General features: G+C 47.6%; 1 protein-coding gene across 7 annotated transcripts in view; it reads right to left on the reverse strand.

The window, feature by feature from the left end:
- Positions 1–127: 127 nt before the first annotated feature.
- The window catches only part of CSNK1G1 (casein kinase 1 gamma 1), a 108,208-nt gene continuing 86,739 nt past the window's right edge, over positions 128–21,596 (reverse strand). For 6 of the 7 annotated variants that reach the window (XM_056344861.1, XM_056344858.1, XM_056344859.1 and 3 more), the window contains 7 exons: positions 19,912–19,996; positions 17,603–17,751; positions 15,955–16,059; positions 12,005–12,112; positions 8,774–8,880; positions 6,384–6,407; positions 128–3,392 (listed from right to left, as the gene is read on the reverse strand). In XM_056344861.1, coding sequence (XP_056200836.1) covers positions 3,338–3,392; positions 6,384–6,407; positions 8,774–8,880; positions 12,005–12,112; positions 15,955–16,059; positions 17,603–17,751; positions 19,912–19,996 — 633 coding nt within the window. In that variant the 3' untranslated portion in view covers positions 128–3,337. The remainder of the gene's footprint in view (positions 3,393–6,383; positions 6,408–8,773; positions 8,881–12,004; positions 12,113–15,954; positions 16,060–17,602; positions 17,752–19,911; positions 19,997–21,596) is intronic. The other variant, XM_056344864.1, reaches the window with a different exon arrangement.

The following is a 21,596-nucleotide window of genomic DNA, read 5'->3' on the forward strand; positions in this document are numbered from 1 at the left end:
GCACTGTCCCCTCAAAGGCTCAGGGCTTATCACTGGAGAGGAGGGCTACCAAGAGTGCCCAACAGAAGCAAAGGAAAAGAAAACAGAAACAATGTTGTCAGGAAGAGGTAATAAATACATCTATTCATGGAGAACAATGCAGTGCAATGTTTTATTGAAAAAAAATAATCATCTCACTTGATACCTCAGAAGACTGCATCGCAACGTTGGTGGGCCACACCATGGGACAGCTACATCGCGGAGGCCAGTACAGCACTGGGTGCCCCCTGATGTGCAGGCCTGAGAGCCCTCCCCTGGCACCCCTGGGGTCTCCCAGCTGCTAACAACTTCTGGTGAGGAGAGGAGAGTTTGCCCAGGTAGGCTTAATGCCCTGCTTCCTACCACAGCATGGCTGGCTCAGTCTGCCTTGCGTCTCCTAGTCACCTCCAGGCTCCCTGGGGACAGCAGTTTCCTCAAGCACAGGACTTGCTGTTAACCTGCTTTATTTTCTTTTTTTTTTTTTTTTTTTTAAAAATGCCACCCCACATCTTTGCCCTTTTGAAGAGTCCAACATACGATTATAGTGCAAGAGGGCTTGGTACAAGTGAGCATTACCAGCATGCCGTGGGGGGACAGTCCTCCCCTACAAACACATCATTGTAGGATTAAAAGAACATCATATCTCCAGAGAGAAGCGGTAGTGGGTCACCGTGAAATAGCTTTCAAACCAACCCACTTAAAAACAAGGTCAGGAAAGTTTCTAAACAATCAAATACATTCACTTTAAAAATAAAAATAAAAAAACCCAAACAAACACCCCCCCCATTTAAGAACAAAAACTGTTGAGATGGCCCCTTTCCCACCCCTGCCCTCCCTCACCCTGCAAACACTTACATATGCTGCAACTACAAGCTGCTCCTTGACCGGAGACAGCGAGGAATGACCAAACATGGCAGGAGATGCAGAAGGAATCGAGTTCTGGTGACAGGCACTTAGTGGGGCTTGGGAGGGCAGCAACAGAAGTGTCTCAGGGCATGACTTCATCTGCAGCAGGCAGGACTGCTCCCCAGGGAGCACCTGTGCCCCTTTCCCCCCCTCCCAAGATGCCAAACCATGGTTTCCTACAACAGAGAGGGCAATGCCTGTGCCAGAGACACCGGCCTTCTGGCAGCAGCGGAGTTCAGAAAAAGAAGGGCAGAACGTGGCCACAGTCCCTGTCCTCCCTCTGACAGGAGGGGATGCGTGGGCCAAGTGCCTCAGCATGTGCTGTGGGAAGTGAGCCACCCCCTTCCTGCCCCAGCCCACAGTATGGCTCGAGGAAAGCACCTGGCCGCACGAGAAGGGGGGTACACGCGTCTCCTAGTGGTGCTTGTCAGGATAAGGCATGGAGAGAATGCAGTGGATGGTGGTGGAGACACCCTATGGGGATCCCAGCAAGGAAGCGGGGCTTTTCTGCCCTGGCACTGCACCAGCGTCTGCCTGCTTTTGGGATGCACAAGAGCAAGCCCAGAAGCTCCCTGCCCAGGATGATTTCCTGCCCTCTAAGTCCGCTTCTGTGCAGCCAGGGGAACCAAACACCCCAGGACTGCTGCTCCACAAACTCCAAGCTACGCAGATCATCATTAAAAAAAACATCAAAGATAATGAGATCTAGTCTCTCCCTTTCCTCCCTTCACGCTCTCTGGGATTTTTGGGGTGAGCCAGGCCCATGTTTATGACAAGCAAAGTCCCTCAAATGAACGGTCCCAGCCTGGTCAGGTGTCAGACGTGGAAAGACAAAGTACAAGGAACCTGTTCACAACCTCCCCAAAAGCTGCTCAAGCTGTCCCACAGCCCTGCCACGTCTACAGTAACACCTGGGCAGCCCCAGCCTCCTCACAGTTTGGAAATGCTGCAGCAAGATGCAAGATTTCTTCTTACGCATGTGTTAGGCACCCCAAGGCCTTTGCTAGCTATAGGTTTGGCTCAAAAGCGGTGCATGAGAACTGTGGCTTCTCCCGTGGGGCAGGATGGTGTCTCACATGCTCCAGGCACACACTCGCAGAGAGAATGTGAAGGCTATTCCAGTCAAACCTATCTGACCATCTGGAGATGAAATCAGTGTTAAGGCAGTGAAGTATCCTCTCCTCTGCTGGGGAACCTTTGCTCCTGCTAATGTTTTCTTGCAGAAGGTACCTGCTCACAACCACCCTACTGGAGGGACTTCAGAAGGCTGCCCAGTTGCCCACACCGAGAAACACCTACGCTTTGGGAAATGGCTGCCTACCAGTTAGCTTAATCCAGTTCTACCTCTTAAGCCAGCACAAACTCCTCCAGCCCAGCAAAGCTGATGCTGCTCCCTCCTGCCAACGCCAGGTTATGGCCTTACATCTCCTGGTCCGTTGGGTCAGGCACGGTGTAGGAAACCATGGTAGGGACAGTCACTGGCAGCTAGAAAGGGTGATTGAAAATTCAAGTATGCTTTCCTCAGCGCATGGCCCCAGGCAGGTGTCAGGAACCCCAGACTGGCACGAGGGTCATGCGGATGTCATTGACATCCCCACTCGAGGGCATTCTGTGCACCCCACCATCTTCCCAGCTGAATGTCTGTCTGCACTGGCACCGTGTGGCCATGCAGAGATCCACAGATACAATGTGCATCTGTAAATGCTAAAAATAATAAAAAGTGCAACGACGTCAGCTTCTTTAAAACAATCCACATTGCTCTGTTACTGTCAGAGGAGGGAGGTGTCAAGGGAGCCGGAAAAAAACCCTAACTGGAACAGTAGATTGCAAATTTCTCACAGCTTGCGCATTACAGTGTAACTGTTCCCAAGGAGCCGAAAAGGGAACCTGTCTCTTACTGCCACAGCAGTCAGGCCCTTCTCCCATGCAACTCTCCTGCCCACACCACATCCTCCTGCCCTCTGGACAGCCAATCAAGCCTATGGTATTTCTTTGCTTAATTAAGGAGGGAGGAGGATGGAAGAGCAGAGTGTGCAGGAGAGGGAGGGGAGGAAAGTGAGCAGGAACTAAGCACAGTCCTCAGGTTTGCGTGAACAATGCCTTCACCGTAAACAATGGGAAGAAGGGTCAGCCAGCCAGCCCCCCTCCCAGGGCGACCAAGACCTGAGCCAGCCACAGTCCTGGTCCCAAAAGGAGCTTCAGGCTTGGAGTGAACGAGGGAGACCATTCAGCACATCCACTCCAGAGTGGTTTGTTTTGGAACGTTTTCTTCTCTTTTTGGTTTAAAATGTCACTTTTTTTTTTTCTCTCTTCCTCCTATGCCTCCTCATCCCCCCTAAAGAGAAGCCCCTTCCAGTGAGACAGGGCAGGAGCTGCAGGTGCGATGGTTCCTGCAAGGCCCAGGAGGCACCGGTCACTTATGACGCTGAGCTGTCTTCTTCCGTTTCCTCTTAAAGAAGCAGCAGCACCTGGGGCACAAAGGACAAGACAAGTTAGCCTGCACCCGGCACCCTGGGAAGGTCCCCCACCACCTGGGCTTCCCTCTGCTCAGCTGCATGCAACAGCATCTCTGCACGCCCGGCCGGAGGCCCAGACAGACCTGCTGTCCCTCAGGATGGTCAGCAAGGTCGGCAGATGCTGGTGGATAGTTGACGCCCCCAGCCCGGACTGGCAGACCAGCAAAAGCAAGTCAGCCGCACGCAGTGGGGTCCCACTGCCCAAAGGCGGCAGGAGACAGTGGGACGCAGCCCCGAGCACTGGGCTGTCTCACTCCCGTTGGGCAGGAACACAAGGAGCTATCTGGGAAAGCAGCAAAACAAGGATCCAGTTGCTCTGCTCCCTCTGTCCAAACCCCCAGAGGAAGCGGACTGGGACAGCAAGCCCTGGCTGCTCTTCCCAGCTACGAGACACATGGTTTTCACCACCATTCACTAAAAAGAAAAGTTCCAAAGAGATCTTGGCCCAGGAACCAGGTTTCTTTACTGAACCTTTCATGATAATCAGAGCTTCCACCTTGGATAAATCATTCAGTGCCAATATGCGGAACCCCTGCTTCTTCCCCCATCCGACGCAAGGGAGGTGCACAGCGCTCAGGGATTAGGGGAAGCAAGAAGGATGGAGAGTGGAGGCTGAGGTGGGGAGAAAAAACACCCATCGCAACTGAACTGTGAAGAGTGGTGGTTTCACTTGTGGGATACACTGAAAGCCAGGTTTTCTAGTCCTGCTGGCTTCCTACAGAATTAGTGGCATTGAAGGCGTATCTACCTTTCTATCCTCAACCCGCTGTCAGGAATCCTCTGCACAGAAGAAAGGTGTTTGTTCTGTGCAAGTTCTGCTCCTGAGCTACCTGTCTTTCTGCCATTACAGCCATCTCCAGAGAAGCCTGGGTGATGCTGAAAGACTGCTTTTTCAGGCTGGTGGAAAGGATGCCTTGCTAAGCAGCAAGAGCAGATGTGAATATGCAAAGACCATTTTTTCCTACAAGCATCTTTTACCGACAGCCAGACTAAAAACATGCAAAAACACTGTAACAAATTCTCCAAATTATTTTCCATTGGGTCCTTCATTGGTCTGAAACGTTGGCATTACGCTTCTGTCCTCTAGAGCTGCAGGAACTGATTCATTCTTACTTGCACCCCAGAAGGTGCTTGCCCCTGGATGCACAAGCCTTACTATGGGATGCAAAAGTGGCCACCATCCCTCCATGAGCCAAGTCTGCCAGCACAGATCTTCTGCTGGGGAGACCAAAACCCCCTACAACATGGAGAGCTCAAACAGCCACAGCAAGAGGAGGGCCACCTCCCCCTACACATTCCTCTGGCCTGCACGGACGAAGGGCCAGGGGAAATTTAGCATTCAGAGTTTGTTCCTAAACAGGCTCCATCTGGAGGCAAGATGAGGAAAAACGAAAAGCACTTGTCCCTGCAGGAACACGGGCTTAGAGCGACCTGTGACAACTCCATCGCTACCCACCTCGCCTGACATGTGCAGCGTGCAGTCTGAAGCACCACCCAACCCAGGCTCCTGCGCGGACTGGTCTTGCACTTTATTGTCCCGGGCCATCTACCACCCTCTCCTGCTTCAATCTGTCAGTCTTTTTCTCCCACAGCAGCCACCTTCCTTCATGACTTTGGCAATGGTGAGTAAAGGGGAGGATGTTACGGGGAGAGAGGATGGAAAACGCATGACTTATGATTTTGCATGCAGCGGGTAAGGGAAGAAGAGGGCTGAGCAGCACTCATTTCCTGGGGCACAAAACGAAGGGAGCTGACTGACTTCTGGCTGTTTTTCCTTGTGACTGTCTTTTAGGCTGTTACTCAGAGGTCCAGGGAAGGGTTCAGGAAAGGAAGTCCTGGCAGTTCAGACAGGCAGAGGCAAAACACCAAAATAAAAGAATAAGGCAGGCTGACAATTACAGAACATGATGTCTCTGCATGCAGACAATGCCCAAGAGAACAGCCCCAGACTATGACATACAGAGAAGCCAGAGATGCCAGAGGTATTGGAGGCAATGCCTATGGAGAGCAGGGCAGAGGCGGTCAGCCTCCCATCCAACAGGGAAATTCTTCACCGCACACGGGCTCTGTCACCTTGCTCTGTAGCCATTCCCACCCATCAGCTCTCCCTGGGACCTACAAGCTCCTCACCCGAGTCTCCATTTGGTCCTCCCCTTACTGGGTCCGTGGCTTCCCCAAGGGGTATGGAGGGAGAGGAACACTTCCAGGGGATACCTTGAGACGGATACTACAGCTGCAGCTTCAAAACCCTGATAAAACCATATATATGCCTGAGCTGGACTTGGACTAATGCTAATCCCAACCTCTCTGCACCTTCTTTCCTGGAGAAGCCCATTCATCTGCACCCTCAGCTGGCAGCTGCAGGGTTTTTGGAAAGGAGCCGTCTGCCACCCGCCCTCCGCAAGTGGGGGCTCTAGCTGGGGCTGCGTCACTAACGAGGACTCCGTGGCCACGTCTTTCCATCCTCTCGAACAATACAGGCCCTGGCCTGTGCCTCGTCAGAGGAAACTCTTTGAAGAAGCACTGGCCCCCTCCCCTCGATACCCAGCACAGGCTTTTCCCTTTGTAATCGTCTGTGTGAGGAACTCCTGCAAGATGCTCGGCAAGCCTGGTCCCGACTCTGCCCAACTCCATTAGACATCATCTGCTCATGGACATAACATTTTGGGGGAGATGTTAAGGCAAACAGAAAAGGATTAAAATCTGTCTTTTGCATCTATCAGTTCCGAGATCAGCCGAATTGCTTGGCCTAATGTGGCCACTCAGACATTGCCCACACCCTCCCCGTTACTGCATGTGGTCCTCAGCATTGTCCTAGAATCAAAACAGCTCTGGGTTGGCTTTGACTTTATGCCTTTTTAGGGTTTGGTTGGTTTGGTTTTGCCAACCCCAGTCTAGTCTGGTCCGCTCCCCCTTGCATGTGGACTGGAGAGAGGGACTCACCACAAGTTGAGCATTTTCAGGCAGCTACAGAGAGTGTAGAGAAAAAACACAGAGAGGAAGAAAGAGCAATTAGTTCACAGAGGTGGGATGAAAGCATGTCACTGCAGCCATGCAAACATGCAGTGCAGACTGGCAGACACACACCATGCCTGCCCACCACCCACCCCAGCCCTCATACCACCTCTGCCCTTGCCATGGTGCTGCTGAGAACTGTCACGTTTTCCAGGGTCTTGAGGCCTCCAACAAACACTGCCTGTTTTCCACAAAGGCACCAGCCACACAAAGTTCTTTATTTGGGGCTGGGATCAGAAAGGGACTCTGGGTCATCAGGAGAGGAATCTGCTCTTGTTCCCTGTAGCTCCAGCAGCAGAAGGGCCAGATCATGGATCTACACCTGGGACCTGCCCTTCAGTGAAACCCATGGCTGGGATTGGGAGCTTATTTCCAGCAGAAGCATTTGCACAGCTCCTCTGCCTGCCAGGAGTGCCAGGGAAAGACCTTTCCACTACTGCACCTTGTCTCAAAACACAGAGCTCCAGTTCCAGTTTCTTCTAGCTCTTTTTGGCCCACTTTACTGCAAAAGCAGAATCTGAAAGTCCTTTGCCCTCCTCATATAACTGAGGGGATTTATGATCACAGATGCCAGGAAAGAATGAAGCCAGCCCTCCCTGTGGCAAGAGGAATGAAGCAGACTACACTTGTGAATTACAAGAGACTCCACACCTGCCAGTGCAAAGCAGCTTACGCTCTACTTCCCAGCACCTCAAAAACCAATTTGGGACCATACAAACAAGGGCTGGAGAGAGACACAACAGTTCCACGTGCTGCAAGACACAGCTTGGGCAGCACAGCTCTTGCATGCTCCTTTTAACCTGTTGTGACATCTCCCCTGTGCACAGGTGTGGGGCCTGGACCCTGGCCGCACTGAACAAAGTGCTGCGGATAGACAAGCTGAAGGCGGTCCTATCTTAAAAGCTGGCTCTTCCTTGCATTGGGTTGCTGTATCAAGAACTGTTAAGAGTGGCAATCTGCCCCACCCTAGGAGCAACCCCAAGATGCATGCCTGGGGGGGACCCACTTCAGTCTGACCAAGACAAAGCCTGTGATTCCAAACTGGTGGCTGCTGCAGGCCACGCTACCCATAGCTAAGAGGAATGTCACCCAATCCGCAGGTTGCACCTCAAGATTTCCCCCATTCTGCTGTACTTCACGAGGAGCCCGTACCAAACCCAAGGCTCGCTCCTTTGGCTGGGTGGAGAAAGTGTATCTGTTGCTTGGGCATGAGGCTGGCAGGACCATGCCCAGGCCAGCTACCAGTGAGCAAGATTACACACAAGTGCTTCCCGAGGGACAGAGGAACGGACAGGAGAAGACCTTCAGGACAACCAGCACTGGCTTCAGACTGACGCATACCTAGGGACCTTTTCCATCAGCACTCCCTTTCTCACGCCTGCTGGTTTCCCTCTTTACCCTCCCAGAAGCCATTCCTAAGAGAAGTTCCCACAAAAGCTGAGACAAACAACGTGGGACAAGCAACACCAGTGTCATCCAGTCAAATTATAACCAAGCAGCTGTCACAGCAATGTCACAGCACTGACTAGTTCAAAGGTGGCCCCAGGACTATTTACCCTTTGCATGGGAAGTGTCAGGATTACACTGTGACCTGCTAGGGTTCTGGTCTCGTTCAGAGGCAGTGAGAAGGTCCCATGTCAAGGATCATGCAAAAAGTGACATGATGGTGCCAGATGCAGCATATGTGCAAAGGAGGCCAAAATAGCCAAAGCAGCAACTTTGTACATCAGTTCTCACTCTTGACCACAAGCTACAGAGGAGACACCAGCTCAGAGGGAGCACACTCTTCCCCACAAGCAGGAGGGCTGCTTCTGGTTTCTCTCACTCGGCTTCCATTGGGCTGGACCAAGAAAGAACTACCCATCCCTGCGAGAGTAACTTTAGGACCGTTCTGGATATCTGGCATCCACTTCTTGCAGCCAGAAATAAAGCATTAACTTTTAGACCAAGAATCTCTTCACTGAGCTGTGCTCAAGCTACTCCTACACTCTCAGCATGAGAGTACACTGCGTTCTCCTTTTGGAGCAGGGGACATTCACCGGGATTCCTGAAATCAATTCACAGTATTTGGTATTTGTGCTACTGTCTATCTTGCAATACATGCTCTGAGTAAGAGCTACGCTCTCCAGCCATGACAAGTGTAAAGAAGAAGCAGCAGCAGCACTGAAGGCACCATGCATAAAAGCAGCAATATGCAAGGAAAAGGGCATGGGACACAAGCATTGAGTACTTCACCACAGGTAAACATCCCCACTCATTTCCCAGGAGGAGGATTAATGACCACATCAGTGGAAAGCCTGTTTGTAAAGCAAACGTACTTAGCTTCCTCCACCACCTCCACCTCTGCCTGCGCTGTTATTGGCGCGTTGGAGTGTGCCCCCGTTGGATCATCCACATTGAGCTCCCCGTTGGTCGAGCTAACCACCTGAAAGGCAAAGGAACAGAATATCCTGTTAACGAGGCCCCCCTGGACGTGATGTGTCTCCATCCTCCTGGACCATGGGATGCTGTGGGAATGGGAAATCTGCAGAATAACTACCATTTGCTCCTGTCTTTTTGCACCCTCTTAGCAGGCTGTCAGATTCTTTGGATGCCTTTGAATCACTTGCCTGGTTTGGGGAGACCAGCCTAGTTCATCCCAAGCAGAAAAGCAGGCAGGGGACTGTGTCTGTGTTCACTAATTCATGCTCCTGTGTCCAGCACAGGTCTTCTTGTCTTTGGAAGGCTACGCCACTTTGGGAGGCACAACCACTAGTGTGAAGGCTAACTGGCAGCCCTATATACAAACTGTACTACGTTGATTGTTTTCTCCTGACAGTTTCACAGGTGAGCGACTCAGTCCTCTTGCCTGCCAATACCATGGGAAGAAGTGACTCCAGAGCTTCCAGAGTCTCACTCCTTACACAGCCAGTTTCTGGAATTATGTCTTCACCCAAAAGCAGTTGATACGGTCTCCTATCTTTTTGTTTCACAGCAGACGTTACACCTTACTTCAGCATTTTCATTATAGGGATGACCATGCAGACCCCCAGATGCCAGCAGCTCTACATTTACCAGCAGAGCACATAATTTTCCGGATAATTCATCATTGCCCTGTTGCCACAACAGCCACCGAAGAAGCTGCTATGGGACTGAAGTTTGGCCAGCCCCTCTGCACTCCATCTGGTAGTCAGAACAGGCTCCTTTGCACTGCTATGAACACCTGGAGCTGCTTCTGGGTCCCGAGCTATAACGATGCATGGTTCCCCTCCTGCTCCACCTCTTTGCCCTTCTGCAAGGTAAAAGGAGGTACCTCCCTTTTGGGGTGTGGGGGGTGTGGGTGTGCGTCAGGGTGCTACCCAGTATTCCTGGTGGCTCTGGATGACTTAACCACCAGAGATTAAGAGAAGGAAGCCACTCCACTGAAGCAGATGCCTCTTCACTATTAAATGTACCTCTCCATGTTCGTTTCAAATACTTAAATTCTACCAGCAACTGCTGTTTCTGCAGATCAAGTCCCACGGGCAGTGTCTTCCAAGACATGTCAGGACTCAGCTCATGTGGTTTTCACTCCTCAAGTGACCTTGGGTTCTCTTCTCACCCCCCTTCCCAGATTCATCACACTGTGGGCTCACCTGGGTTCTCCAGACCTCTACACTTCCCACACAACTTTGCAAAATGCTAGCACTTAATTGTGCTATTCCCAGTGGTCTTCCCACACTTCCTTTAGCTGATTGTTAAATTTCATTTTACAAAAGGCTTTGATTTTCCTCCTCTCTTTTTATGTGCCACCACTTCATTTTGATGTGGCAAATTCAACTGTTGCCTTAAAGGAAATGGACATTTGAAGCTACTGACCTCCCAAGGGTTCATCATGAGCTGGGTGATCTGTTGAGAAACAATTTAAGCATCTGCAACCCAGCAGCCACGCACAGCAGAAGATTTTCTGTTCTTGGCTGCAGATAAGCAGAATTCTAATGCTTACAGTGGCACATATAGGCTTGCAAACTGCTCAGGTAGGCGACCCTCTCAGTCAAATTCAGACTAGGACTGCATTATTGCTGTAGCTACCCTGGCAGAGCACTACTTGTGGGGAGACTCAGCTCACGCTGGGTTTTCACAAGGAAACTATTCCCCTCTGCACTTACCGAGTGCTGAATTCATAAAATCACAGAATGGTTTGAGATGGAAAGGACCTTCACAGATCATCTAGTCCAACCCCCTTGCCATGGGCAGGGACACCTTCCACTAGATCAGGTTGCTCAGAGCCCCATCCAACTTGACCTTGAACAGTTTTCCAGTTTACTGTCTGCTCATGGCTGACATCAGAGCTATACATACATTAGTTTCTCCTTATCTTTCAGTTTCTCTGCTACTCAATAAAATATCTTTACATGAAAAAAGGAATGGCTAATCAAGCCAAAAAAATCATTGAATCCAACCAAATATCAGGAATAAGTAAAAATTTCAACTTAACCTGCATTTCACTTTGGGACATCCTGCACTACCCATCTCCTCAGCTCAGCTCTGTCCCACTTCAGGCACTAATTCCCATTTCACCAGAGCCAATTTTCAAAGTGTTGTGTCTGACACTAGTGCCAGCTCTCACAGGCAAACCTCTGCCAAAGGGCTCACCTTGCCAGCAATATTAAACAGTTCTTGTTTGCTTGCTTGAGTGACTCTTGCATCTTCTCTCCAGCACATGCAGCCATCTTGCTCTGGCAGTAGTGCAAGGAACTCCCTTAGTGAGCCTGACTGACAACCAAAGGCAGGTACGGTTTCATAAACAGAAGCCATCTTTTCAGGAATTTAAAAACTTAGCTGTAGTGCCACCTTTAATGCTGCCTGGCACTGTCACACATCCTTTGTTCACCCACCTTCCACAGGACAATCATTCAGAGATCCAACTTGCAGCCACCATGCCCTTACACTGCTGTTGGTCTGCCACTGGATCCAAAACTAAAATACAAATTCACTGGGGGGCAAGAGAACAGGGTCACCAGGCCCTGCAACCACAGCGACAGTTCAGCCTGTCTGCCCTCCACCTGCAGGGAGAAGCGGCTGTAGAGCCAGCCAGCTTGCACCAGCCACCCCCTGGGCATTTCTCCAGGCTGGCACCCCTAGATTTCCATTAAACAGGAGGAATTAAACCAGAACCTCACCTATCAAGCCTGAACTGGAACAGATCAACTGTTCTCCTAACATTAATGAGGTTTATATGCAACAAACCCTATTTCAGCTGTTTCTTACTAGGAGCACCCCCAGGATGCGGATAGAGGGGTGCTTTATAGACCAGACCTGCTAATATACACTCCTTTCTGTGTTCAATTCGACAAACCTGAGTTCAAAATAACTCTCAGAGGAAAAGCTTCATTGAAACAGTAACAGCAATGATGCTGGCCATCATGGCTTTGGTCCCACAAAACTATAGCTTGGGTTTTTTTGGACAGGACCAAAACAGTTTGTGAAATTGCTCTCCTGACCATGATGTTACTGCAATTTAAGGAGAATTCAGGGAATTTAACACAAATTCTTGCATCAAGGCTGTACACATTAGGAGGAAGAGGTACCTGTACTGATCCTCCATGCCGATCTGCAGCCAAATGAGATGTCAGGTATGAGGTATTCGTCTGCCGGCTTGGCTGGATCTCCCACTCCCCTCGGCGATCTGATGATGCCTGCTCACAAGTTCAGAAGCACAGGAGAAGCAGAAGAGAAGGAAAAAGGTAAATGAGGGGAAGAAATAAAAGGGTGTTTGTTAGTGAGTTAGATTCTTTGCAAAAAGCAAGGCATTTAAACTTTTAGGTGGGCTAACATTTCTTTTTACCAAGTGCACCTCATACTTTACTTCAGTGGTCTCTGCAGTAATTCATTGCAGGAGTAGATTTCTTCTCTAGCTGCTAAATGAAGAGAAAGCTCAGGAAGTTAATTCTTTAGCGGCTTCATTTCCATGAGTTTCATCATAGAATAAAAACACACTGACAGTATGTTTAACTACATCTGTCATGTCACACACACCAGAGCACTTGGCATGGGACCAAGACTGAATACACAAGCTCGACCTCCCTAAAAACATATTTTAAAACTCTAATTTTCAACATAAAAAAAAGCTACATTTTATTTCACCAAAAGCCAGTTCCACACACTGATTCACTTGTACAGTGCAGAAGGAAACATCCACCACACCTGTTTGACTGGAGAGAGGGTTGGTGGCATTTTGGTTTTCTGCAGAAAAGTAGATAAGAAACTTTTGCAAACAGTTTCTTATTTATCCCCAACAGATGCAAACTTTAGGCAATTAAATTATTAGAATTTGACTTGTTTTATTAAAAGAACCATTTTGCACTTGCACGTGAAGCTCCTTACAGGTCACCCAGCTTTGATGACAACACATCCAGCATTCACCTAAGACCCCAGAGGATCTCAGTTCACCTAAACCCAAGCAACCAGCTGGAGGAACACCTCCCAAGACTGGGAAGTGTAGGACAAGCAGGCAGATCTGTGCTGGCTTCAGGACAACAGCAGAGGACATAGTCAAGCCTGAAGTGACTAATGGGACACGTTTAAAAGGTGTCTCCCTGGACACTGTATAAACATTTAAGCAAATGTTTCAAAGCTGAAGCACAAATTTGAAAGAAGAGAGGGCGGAGCAGCAGAGTCCCCCCAGTACACACACCCACCTTGCAGGAGGGATGCTGAACAGGGACACCGTGGTCCTGGCCAAGAAACAAGAGGCTCAAGCAAATAAGCACCAGGTTATCAGCAGTGAAGCCAAAGCAGCTAACCAAGGAGAGGTGCACAGGCCCTGCCCTTCCCCAGCACCTCTTCGTGTTACTCCCTGCAGCTATGGATCATAAGCCTGAGCTCTGGTCAGGGGAAGAGAAGCCACAGGGCTTAGTGCCACTGTGAAAAAGAAAAAAAGAAAGAGTGCAAGCAGAGAAAGACTCCAGAAACCTCTGAATAAACTTCAACACTAACTAGTAAATTGTCACTCAACTAGAGCAGGAGAACATGCAAAAAGTAGGAGAATAAAAAAGAAGTCTCCTGGCATTTCATAAAACAGTCACTACCGTTCCCTCTGCACATGGCCTCTGACTCCTTCCTGGAGTGACCCATGGTGCCACTCCTCCTTCCAAGCAGTCCCCATATCCAGCTGACAGGTACTATTCCCTTAGAGGTGGTTCTGTCCAGGCTTATCCTATTAAATCTTCTTATTGCATGTTCTTCCTGTGAGCCTGAGAGGCTGCCTACACTTTTTATACTTGGTGGCATTCAAAGCAGAAGGCTTTCCCTTGGAATTTTTTTTGTAATGGCTGCAGGTCACAAGGTTGTGAACAACTGGAGAATTTAAATGCACATTTTAAAAGCTAGTAGAAGACAGACCTTGAGTGCTGCTTCTTCCAAAGCACTGTGCCATCAGTTCACTTGGCTAGCCCAGGTGATGAAGTAGTATCATGCTACGTCAGTGTTAGGAGAAGCAAGCTTCTGCCTAGGAGGCTGGAAGCAGTTTCTAGAAAAGGCTCTTGTAGCCACAAGAGCCAGATTTTTCTCTTTATTTCTACAGCCAAGTATGTGATAAACTGGTTTTGAAGTAGGCTTGAGCTGAGCTGCCCAAAACACAACTCAGGCAGTGGCACTGAGGAAGTGATGCCTGTGAAATCTGGGAGCATCATGTTCCCATTAACACTCATCACCTTCCCACCAGCTACCAAATTAAAGACTGGCACCTAAAGGCAAAGGAAAGGGCTCACTCATCTTCGAAAGTTAACTATCTTCCTTTCCTAGAGGAAAAGGCTACAAACAAGAGACCGTTCTCTCATCAGCATCATTACTAGGAACTAAATATTATAAAAAAGAATCTGCAGTTGTTATACCTGCGAACAAAAATAAGGCAATTAAATCTGGAGATCAAGGCAGTCACTTGACCCAAACCCACACCTTTAATTCACTGCTCTAGCTAGACATTCATTTTTTCTACTTTTTCTTTTAGAGAAAGCATTTGCTTAATACTTAAAAGGAACATCTCTTGGAAGAGGGTTGTTCATGTTTCAGCGAGAAGAAACTGATTTTCCCAGTGTATTGGGATATTAAATAATTCAGCATCTTAAGTAAATTGTTTAGGTGAAAAAAATGATAAAAGCAGCTATGTAATACAGCATCAAGGCTATTTGTGAGGCTCAGAACATGGATTGAAGGCTGCCTGCATAATTATTTTGGGACTAGGACAGATTCCTTTGGGATATGTACTATAATTTGTGACCATGCTTGAAAATGAAGCCAGGTGTCATTGTCCGTTAAAGGAAACAAGATGCCTCATATGTACACAGTGTGAAGGTCTGCTGTCAAAGCAGACAACTAGAGACTGCCATCCAAATAAGGGGGGGTTAATGCATTAATCAGGCAATATATGAAAGCAGATTATTTTACTAGTGCTCACAAAACAGTCCACACTAATCAGCATGCATAAATACAGTACTGCACACATGCTTCAAACAATCCAGCTTCCTACAAGCGACACTTCTACCGAGGGGTATTATCCTGGTTGTAGCTGATGGTTTGAGATGTATTCTAGTCTACGTTAGCTGCTCTACCATTCAGAGCCCAGCTGCATGGAACAGGGAAAGTGGAGCCCAGCCGGGTTATTACATCTCACACACAATTCTGCACCCACAGCTTGTGTGAGCTGAGTGGGAACAGAGATGGCAGACAAGGAGCTAGAATGGCACACAGCGGCTAGAGGAGCTGAGCGAGCCCAGAACCACTCACTGGGAAGTAAGAGCACCAACAGCTCTAGCTAGGAGCCAGCAGTTGGAGATCTACTGAATTTCTGATCAGTTCTGTTAACACAGAAAATCCAAACTCTCAACACCAACAAAATATTACAACTAGAAAAGGAAAAATGGGGAAATTCAAATTCAAAAACTAGCATTGAATTCAGGTCATGATGCCCAGCCTCCCCAAAGGATTCAACCCCAGAAGTCCTTTATGGTCTGCAACACTCGCATCAAGAACTGGACACCCTGAGAAGGATATATTGCACCTACATGGGACACGTACATCCTTATCATGGCCGCACAGTCTGTAGGAAGAGGGCCCCTGGGGGCACGCTGCCATCACCACAACTGTGGGTCTACTCCATGGTCTGTGTGTAATGAGTAAAAGCACCCAAAAAAACATTATTGGCCAGGTAGGTCAGGCAGTCTGACCAGGCTGGATAGTTGACTTAAACAGCTTACCCACAAACTACAGAAAAAAAATGCATTCCAAATTGTACCCCATTTGGCTCACGATCTCGAGGAATTCCACTGGCCAATACAGTATTTCAGCAACCTGTTGCTTTGACAGAATTCTGCTCACATCACAATCTCTAAATGAAGCAGGAATTGTGCTTGCCATGACCAAAGCCAGAATCAGTGCCAGTCCCCTCTAATGGCATATGGCTTCTGCTTCTCTGATCCAAGAGGAATTCAGAGATGTGCCAAACAACGTGGCGCTGCTGAAGCGGTTGTGAGCAACACACCTGATTGCGAAGGGCCTGCTGTGATGGTCGATCTCTATGGACGTGGCTGTCTCTTGTTACTGCAGATGTCCCAGAATCTACATGAACAGATCCCACTGGAGTAGGCTGGAAAACAAGGCGTTTGTTAGGATGAAGCCGATGCTGAAGATGCTGCTCGCTCTCAACAAATACAAGCACAAACTTAACTTGTCAGGCTGGCTCCTATCAGGGGGAAGCAGGAAAACATCAAAACGTTGCCCAAAGGTACTGACAATCACTAAGGAAAGTTACAGCCAAGGCTATAAAATCCCTGTGATTTTGATGCTGGACACCAGCACCAAACATCTTGTATAAAAATGAATTAAAAAGGTATAGTTAGGTATCTGTATCTGTGTCAGAACACACCTGATGTGTCTCACATGGGATTATTACCACTGAAAATACACAGACTTGTTTTCCTCATCTCATTGTCTTGCCACTTTTAAAAATCACACTTGCATAGAAACAAGATGTGTTAAAATTAAAGCTTCATCTGCTCTATTCTCACCAAAGTCATAATCCCTGCTCACAACATGAAAATCACCATAGCAACCACTGCAGTTGTCAGCAGAAGCATGCTTATCTTACAAGGTGCTTTTTATCAATTGCAATTAATTACAATTTTGTAATTAAACAAAAATGTGGAGAAAAATCATGATTCGCAAAGGGAATGATTTCTTATGAACTGTTTTGGGCACAGTAAACATTGGTAATAGTAAATGTATTTGGGACAGTAAATCACCGGCAACGGCACCAAGTTCAGCACTGAAAGCATTTGATCTAGCACTGGTGACAATGAATTGCCAGATTGGATGCCTTTGCCATTGCCAGTGTGGGGTGACTGGCCATAAGCAAGAAGGCTATCAGCAAAATGACACAAAACACAAGTGACAAGCACCCGGTGGAAGAGCTTTAGACTCTTCTATCAGACTTCTCCATGACACATCTTTTGGCCAAGGTCTTCTTGAGTATAAATGGCTTTTGATAATAGAAATGATGCAATGAGATCACTAATCTGGTCCATCTGGTGTCACTGAAGTGCTGAACAAAGCTTGGTTACTCCTACACTTCCTTGCCATGGGCTGTAAAAAGCTGGTTCAGCCTCCGGAGTAGGGTAAGCCCCGAGATCTTTTGAGCTCAGAACTGGTTTGTTGTTACTATTCACTGGGCATCCTTCAGAGCCCCCTGGCTAGATCTCTCTTATGTCTCGATGAGAACCTAACCATTATAGAGGTCTTCCACCATTCAGTGCTGAGGTAGTATGCTCTCCTGCTTTAAGATGGATGTCTTTAGATGTCTCAAATCCTGCACTAAGCTAGAAGAAATTAAGTCTAGTCATGTTCATTGCCAGAAGTGGAAAAATCACGTTTGAATGCCCCACCAGGGCAAGTCCAAAGAGGTGGGAAGGGGCCTTCTTCCCCTTAGGGAAACTTCAAGGCACTGCAAAAACACTTGGAACACAACATCAGGACATACCACTATGTTAAGACCGTGTCAGCTAGAGAACAGAAGTGAAAAGATTTCATCCTAAGCTCACCGTCATTAATTGGGTTTATCAAGAACAAAGAGCCAGGTGGCAGGGAAGCAACACCTGCAAAGCAAGGCGCTGCATTTTGCAGCAACAACTTACAATTGGCCTGCCGACCCAGTCATAGGCGTAGTCAAAGGTGTAGCCTTTCTTTTCAAACAGCTCTGTGAAGATGGTTCTTAAATAATCGTAGTCTGGTCTCTCAAAGAAGTCTAATCGCCGAACATAACGGAGGTACGTGGCCATCTCCTCTGTTGGAAAAGAGGAAAAAAGCCACAGCGTCAGTTCTGCTCGCACATGAACGCCATCACTTACAAGCCTCTAAGAGCTGACACTCACACTGGAAGTATGCTTTTCAATTAACTCCGATGACACTTTCCCATGGCACTAGGCTCAAAGCTGGTGCTTAAAGTTGGGCTGGGGGCCAGATCACCAGGTGATGCACATGGTCCAGGCTCCACTAAGTTCAGCTGAGCCATACAGGTTGACAGAAGCTGAGGATATCCAACAAGTCTTCACCCTCAGTGACCTACTCAACAGTCTTTTATTGCTAGATGAATCTCGCTCAGCTTTCCAGAGCCCTCCTGCCCTGCTCAAAGTCTATTAATAGTCTGCTTTTATTCTGAATCTTCTGAATGAGTTGTTATAAACCAAGGTCTGTGTTTTAGCATTGAGAGTCACGCTGTGAAAGAATTGTCTGGGCTGCCAGTGCTACCTCTGGCTTTTCCTGTGGAAGCAGTGGTTTTTAGTAATAGTCCACAATGCAAATCAAACACTTTTCAAGCAAAGATGGAAGTGCCACCTCTGCTCCACAGAAAGCTGCTGTTCCATCTCAAATCTGAGTTCTGCAGCTAGTTTTATTCTACATATTTGTATAAAACCAAACACTAAAACACGCTCTGCAATAAATGCTAACTCACTGAACCAGCCAACAGGATGCTCATGTATATGTCTTCTCAGACAGACATTTAAAGTAGCCACAGCACTTTCATCTGGGGAAGAAGAGCAGGAGTGGGCACCCCGTGGGACCCTTGAGCTCCAGCACTGGCCAGGGTCTGGCTGCCCAGAGCATTGGCTGCCCAATGTCATTACGTCAGTCATAGCCTTGAATATTCAAAACAAGACTTTGAAGGGGAAGCTCCAGTGTTCATTTACCTGGCGCACACAGAACAGTGTTTGGCGTTATGCTAATTAATTCTTTCCTGCATCTGGGTTGTACTTTGCATGCACAAAGAACTGAGCTCTGGTAACTGATGTTCTTCCCAGCTCTCCCTTGGCTTACGCCTAAGCCAAGGCAGGATGTTTGAGCAGAGCTCAGTATGAGGCATGAGTCTGTGCACTGCAGTACGACTGATACAACAGCATGGTTTTTGCCTTTAGCTAACAAAAATAAGAATAGCATTGCCTATTGATACTTAACTGTGTCCGTGGCTTGCAGCTTGCATGTCACATGGAAGTAAAAGAGGAAAAAAAAGAGAAGAAAGGTAATCCCCTCTTCCTGCTAATATCTCTGGAAGGCGGAGGACCAACAGGTGAGCAAGGCAAGCAAGGGTTCTCTCACCTCCATTCAGCCCAGACTTGCAGGTGTGATAGAGCTCTGACCAGGGAGTATTGGGGCAAAACATGAGAATGGCCAACCTGAAGCTGTTCTGCTTGGAACTAGGTGGATTTTGGATGTGAATACACTTGGGGAATTAGCACAACTTGAGTGAACAATGATCACCTTCCAGGCTTGCTACTCCTCAAGCTGGGGAAGAGCCACGTGACACAATGGCTCCTACAGGAATGGGGCTAATTGTGGGGACCTGGGTGCTCTCGCTGATGTCAGGATTTCAAAAAACACCAAGCCCCCTGTACTCTGTGAAGGCCATGGGGTACTGGGGAGGGCTTTAACTCTGTACTCCACTCTCCTAATTCCAAGGCAGACTTTAACCAGAGAAAAGATACTGGGCTTGGCCAGAAGCACATCTTTAGTAACAGTCTCCTTAAAACTGCTGTCACAAGGTAGAGTTCAAGGACAGACACATCATCCCATCTTCTAAGCTGGCTACCTACAATTTTAACCCCTGTAAAATCTTCAGTTTGGAAAAGAATTACTCAGTAGATCCAACATCGTCACTTGGGAGAGAGAAAATAACGAGGCCCTTCTTTGGAAGGAAGCCAAGAAGCAAAGCAGGAACATGAGCCACTTGAGCACTGTCCAGCCTCCTGGATGAGAAGAGTTGTGCTCAGCCACAAGGCCTCAGGCCCTGCTAATTTACAGCAGCAGCTCCAGTTGTTTGCCAGCTTGAGGAACACCACAATGGATACACATCATCCAAATACTTTCTGCCAGAGGGGCTCAGAACTATCATGTTTAACAAGGTATGTCCACCTCCAGCTGCACTCACACAGTCCCATCAGGGCTTTACCTGGGAAGTTCTCACAGAGAACTTCAACTGGAGTGTTTCTCTTTGTGTCCCCAATCTTCTGATACCTCTCTTTTAAGGTGTCAGCCTGTAGCGCACAAAGACAAAACAGTTGTGGAGAAAGAGTTCAACCATGTGATAAACGACATGCTGTATGGGAAGAAAAACAAGGTATTTAATACCGATTCTGGGTGGTATCAGAAGATGTTACTTGTAACTGAACTGCATCCTAGACTACACTAGTAGGAATAGTATCTTACCCTGTTGTAATTCTCACTATGCATTTTATGTGCTATCAGCAAAGAACATCCAAGGACACATTCAAAACCTCTTCAGTACTTGAAAGGAAGGACACTTTTTAGTGCCTTACAACAGTAATTTCTTACCAGCCTAGTCCTGAGGACTGTAAAGGGGAGCTTTTATGGGTCAGTAAGACAAAACTGCAGATATTATGATGGCACATCAGTATCCTGTCCTAGGCTAAGAGCCATCAGCAACCAAGATGCCTTCATAAACAACTGCAAAAGTAGGGAAATTGCAATGGCAATGCGGGTTTTACTGTGTATAACAGAATGGCACCACATAGATATAACTATATGGTTACATCAATCACAGTTCTCCCAGATTCCATGCTACTCCCATACTGCCTCTCCTTTCACCTCCAAACTGTCTATTACTTAGACAGCACTGATTGAATATCTGGTCATCAAGAAAATGAAACAATTTTCAGCTAATTTCCCACCTGCCCTGCCCCCCCCCCTCCCCCCCCAAGCAGAACTCTGGTCCAGTTGGCATCCTAAGTATGGGTTTTATTGCCTCCATTTCAAAATATGCCAATTAAAACCTAGCTGCAGCATAATTAGCCTTGTAAGATGCTCTCTCAAAATGTTAGCACTGGCAGTATAGACCAGAAGTGTAAGCTGAGGAAACTTAGAAGCATGAAGATGCCATATTCTAGATCAAGCTGAAGAGTCTGTGCTTGTTCTGGAGCTAAAGAAATGCAGAACTTCAAGGAGTTGTCAACTAATTTTTATCCAGTTCAGCACTGAAGTGAAAAAAATTTGTAGAATCTTGTCTAAACCTGGAATTATTTTAGAATAATTTACAGGACTAATTTAAAGCAGATGAGTTAAACTAAACTAGAAACAGAATATGTAACAGAATAACTTACACTTACAGAGGTGTGAACTTAAAGTCAGAGATATTCTGATTTTTTTCACAATCACTCTTATGCCCGAAAACCCCTTTCTTTGCTTTTATGAGTCATTGTTAACATTTCTGGCACACATCTGATAAAGCTAAGCTGAGACTAACTCTGGATAGATGGTGACAAAACAGCTTAACAAGGTCTATCATACAAGCCACTGTCACTGACCATAGCAGCACTCTGCTGAGCAGCTTATGACCCCAAAACCTTGTCTCCTTTTCCAACAGTACTAACAGGTCTAGCAGGAGTTACCGTCTTCACCAATAAACCTTCTCCTAACCTGATCAAATGCGTTCCCTATGCTCACTGCAATTCCAAAATCATCAGGAAAATGATGGAGAAGTGAAGATGCAGCTACCAACAGCTTCAGAGCCAGCAAATGACTTACTATTAGTTAATTCAGCTGACGGATGTTAGCTGCAGTTGCCATAATTCAATTGCTTGCAGCTCTTCACATTGTACACGACATTTCATAAACTTC

The sequence above is a fragment of the Falco biarmicus genome, chromosome 7 (assembly GCF_023638135.1).
Source record: "Falco biarmicus isolate bFalBia1 chromosome 7, bFalBia1.pri, whole genome shotgun sequence".
NCBI lineage: Eukaryota > Metazoa > Chordata > Aves > Falconiformes > Falconidae > Falco > Falco biarmicus.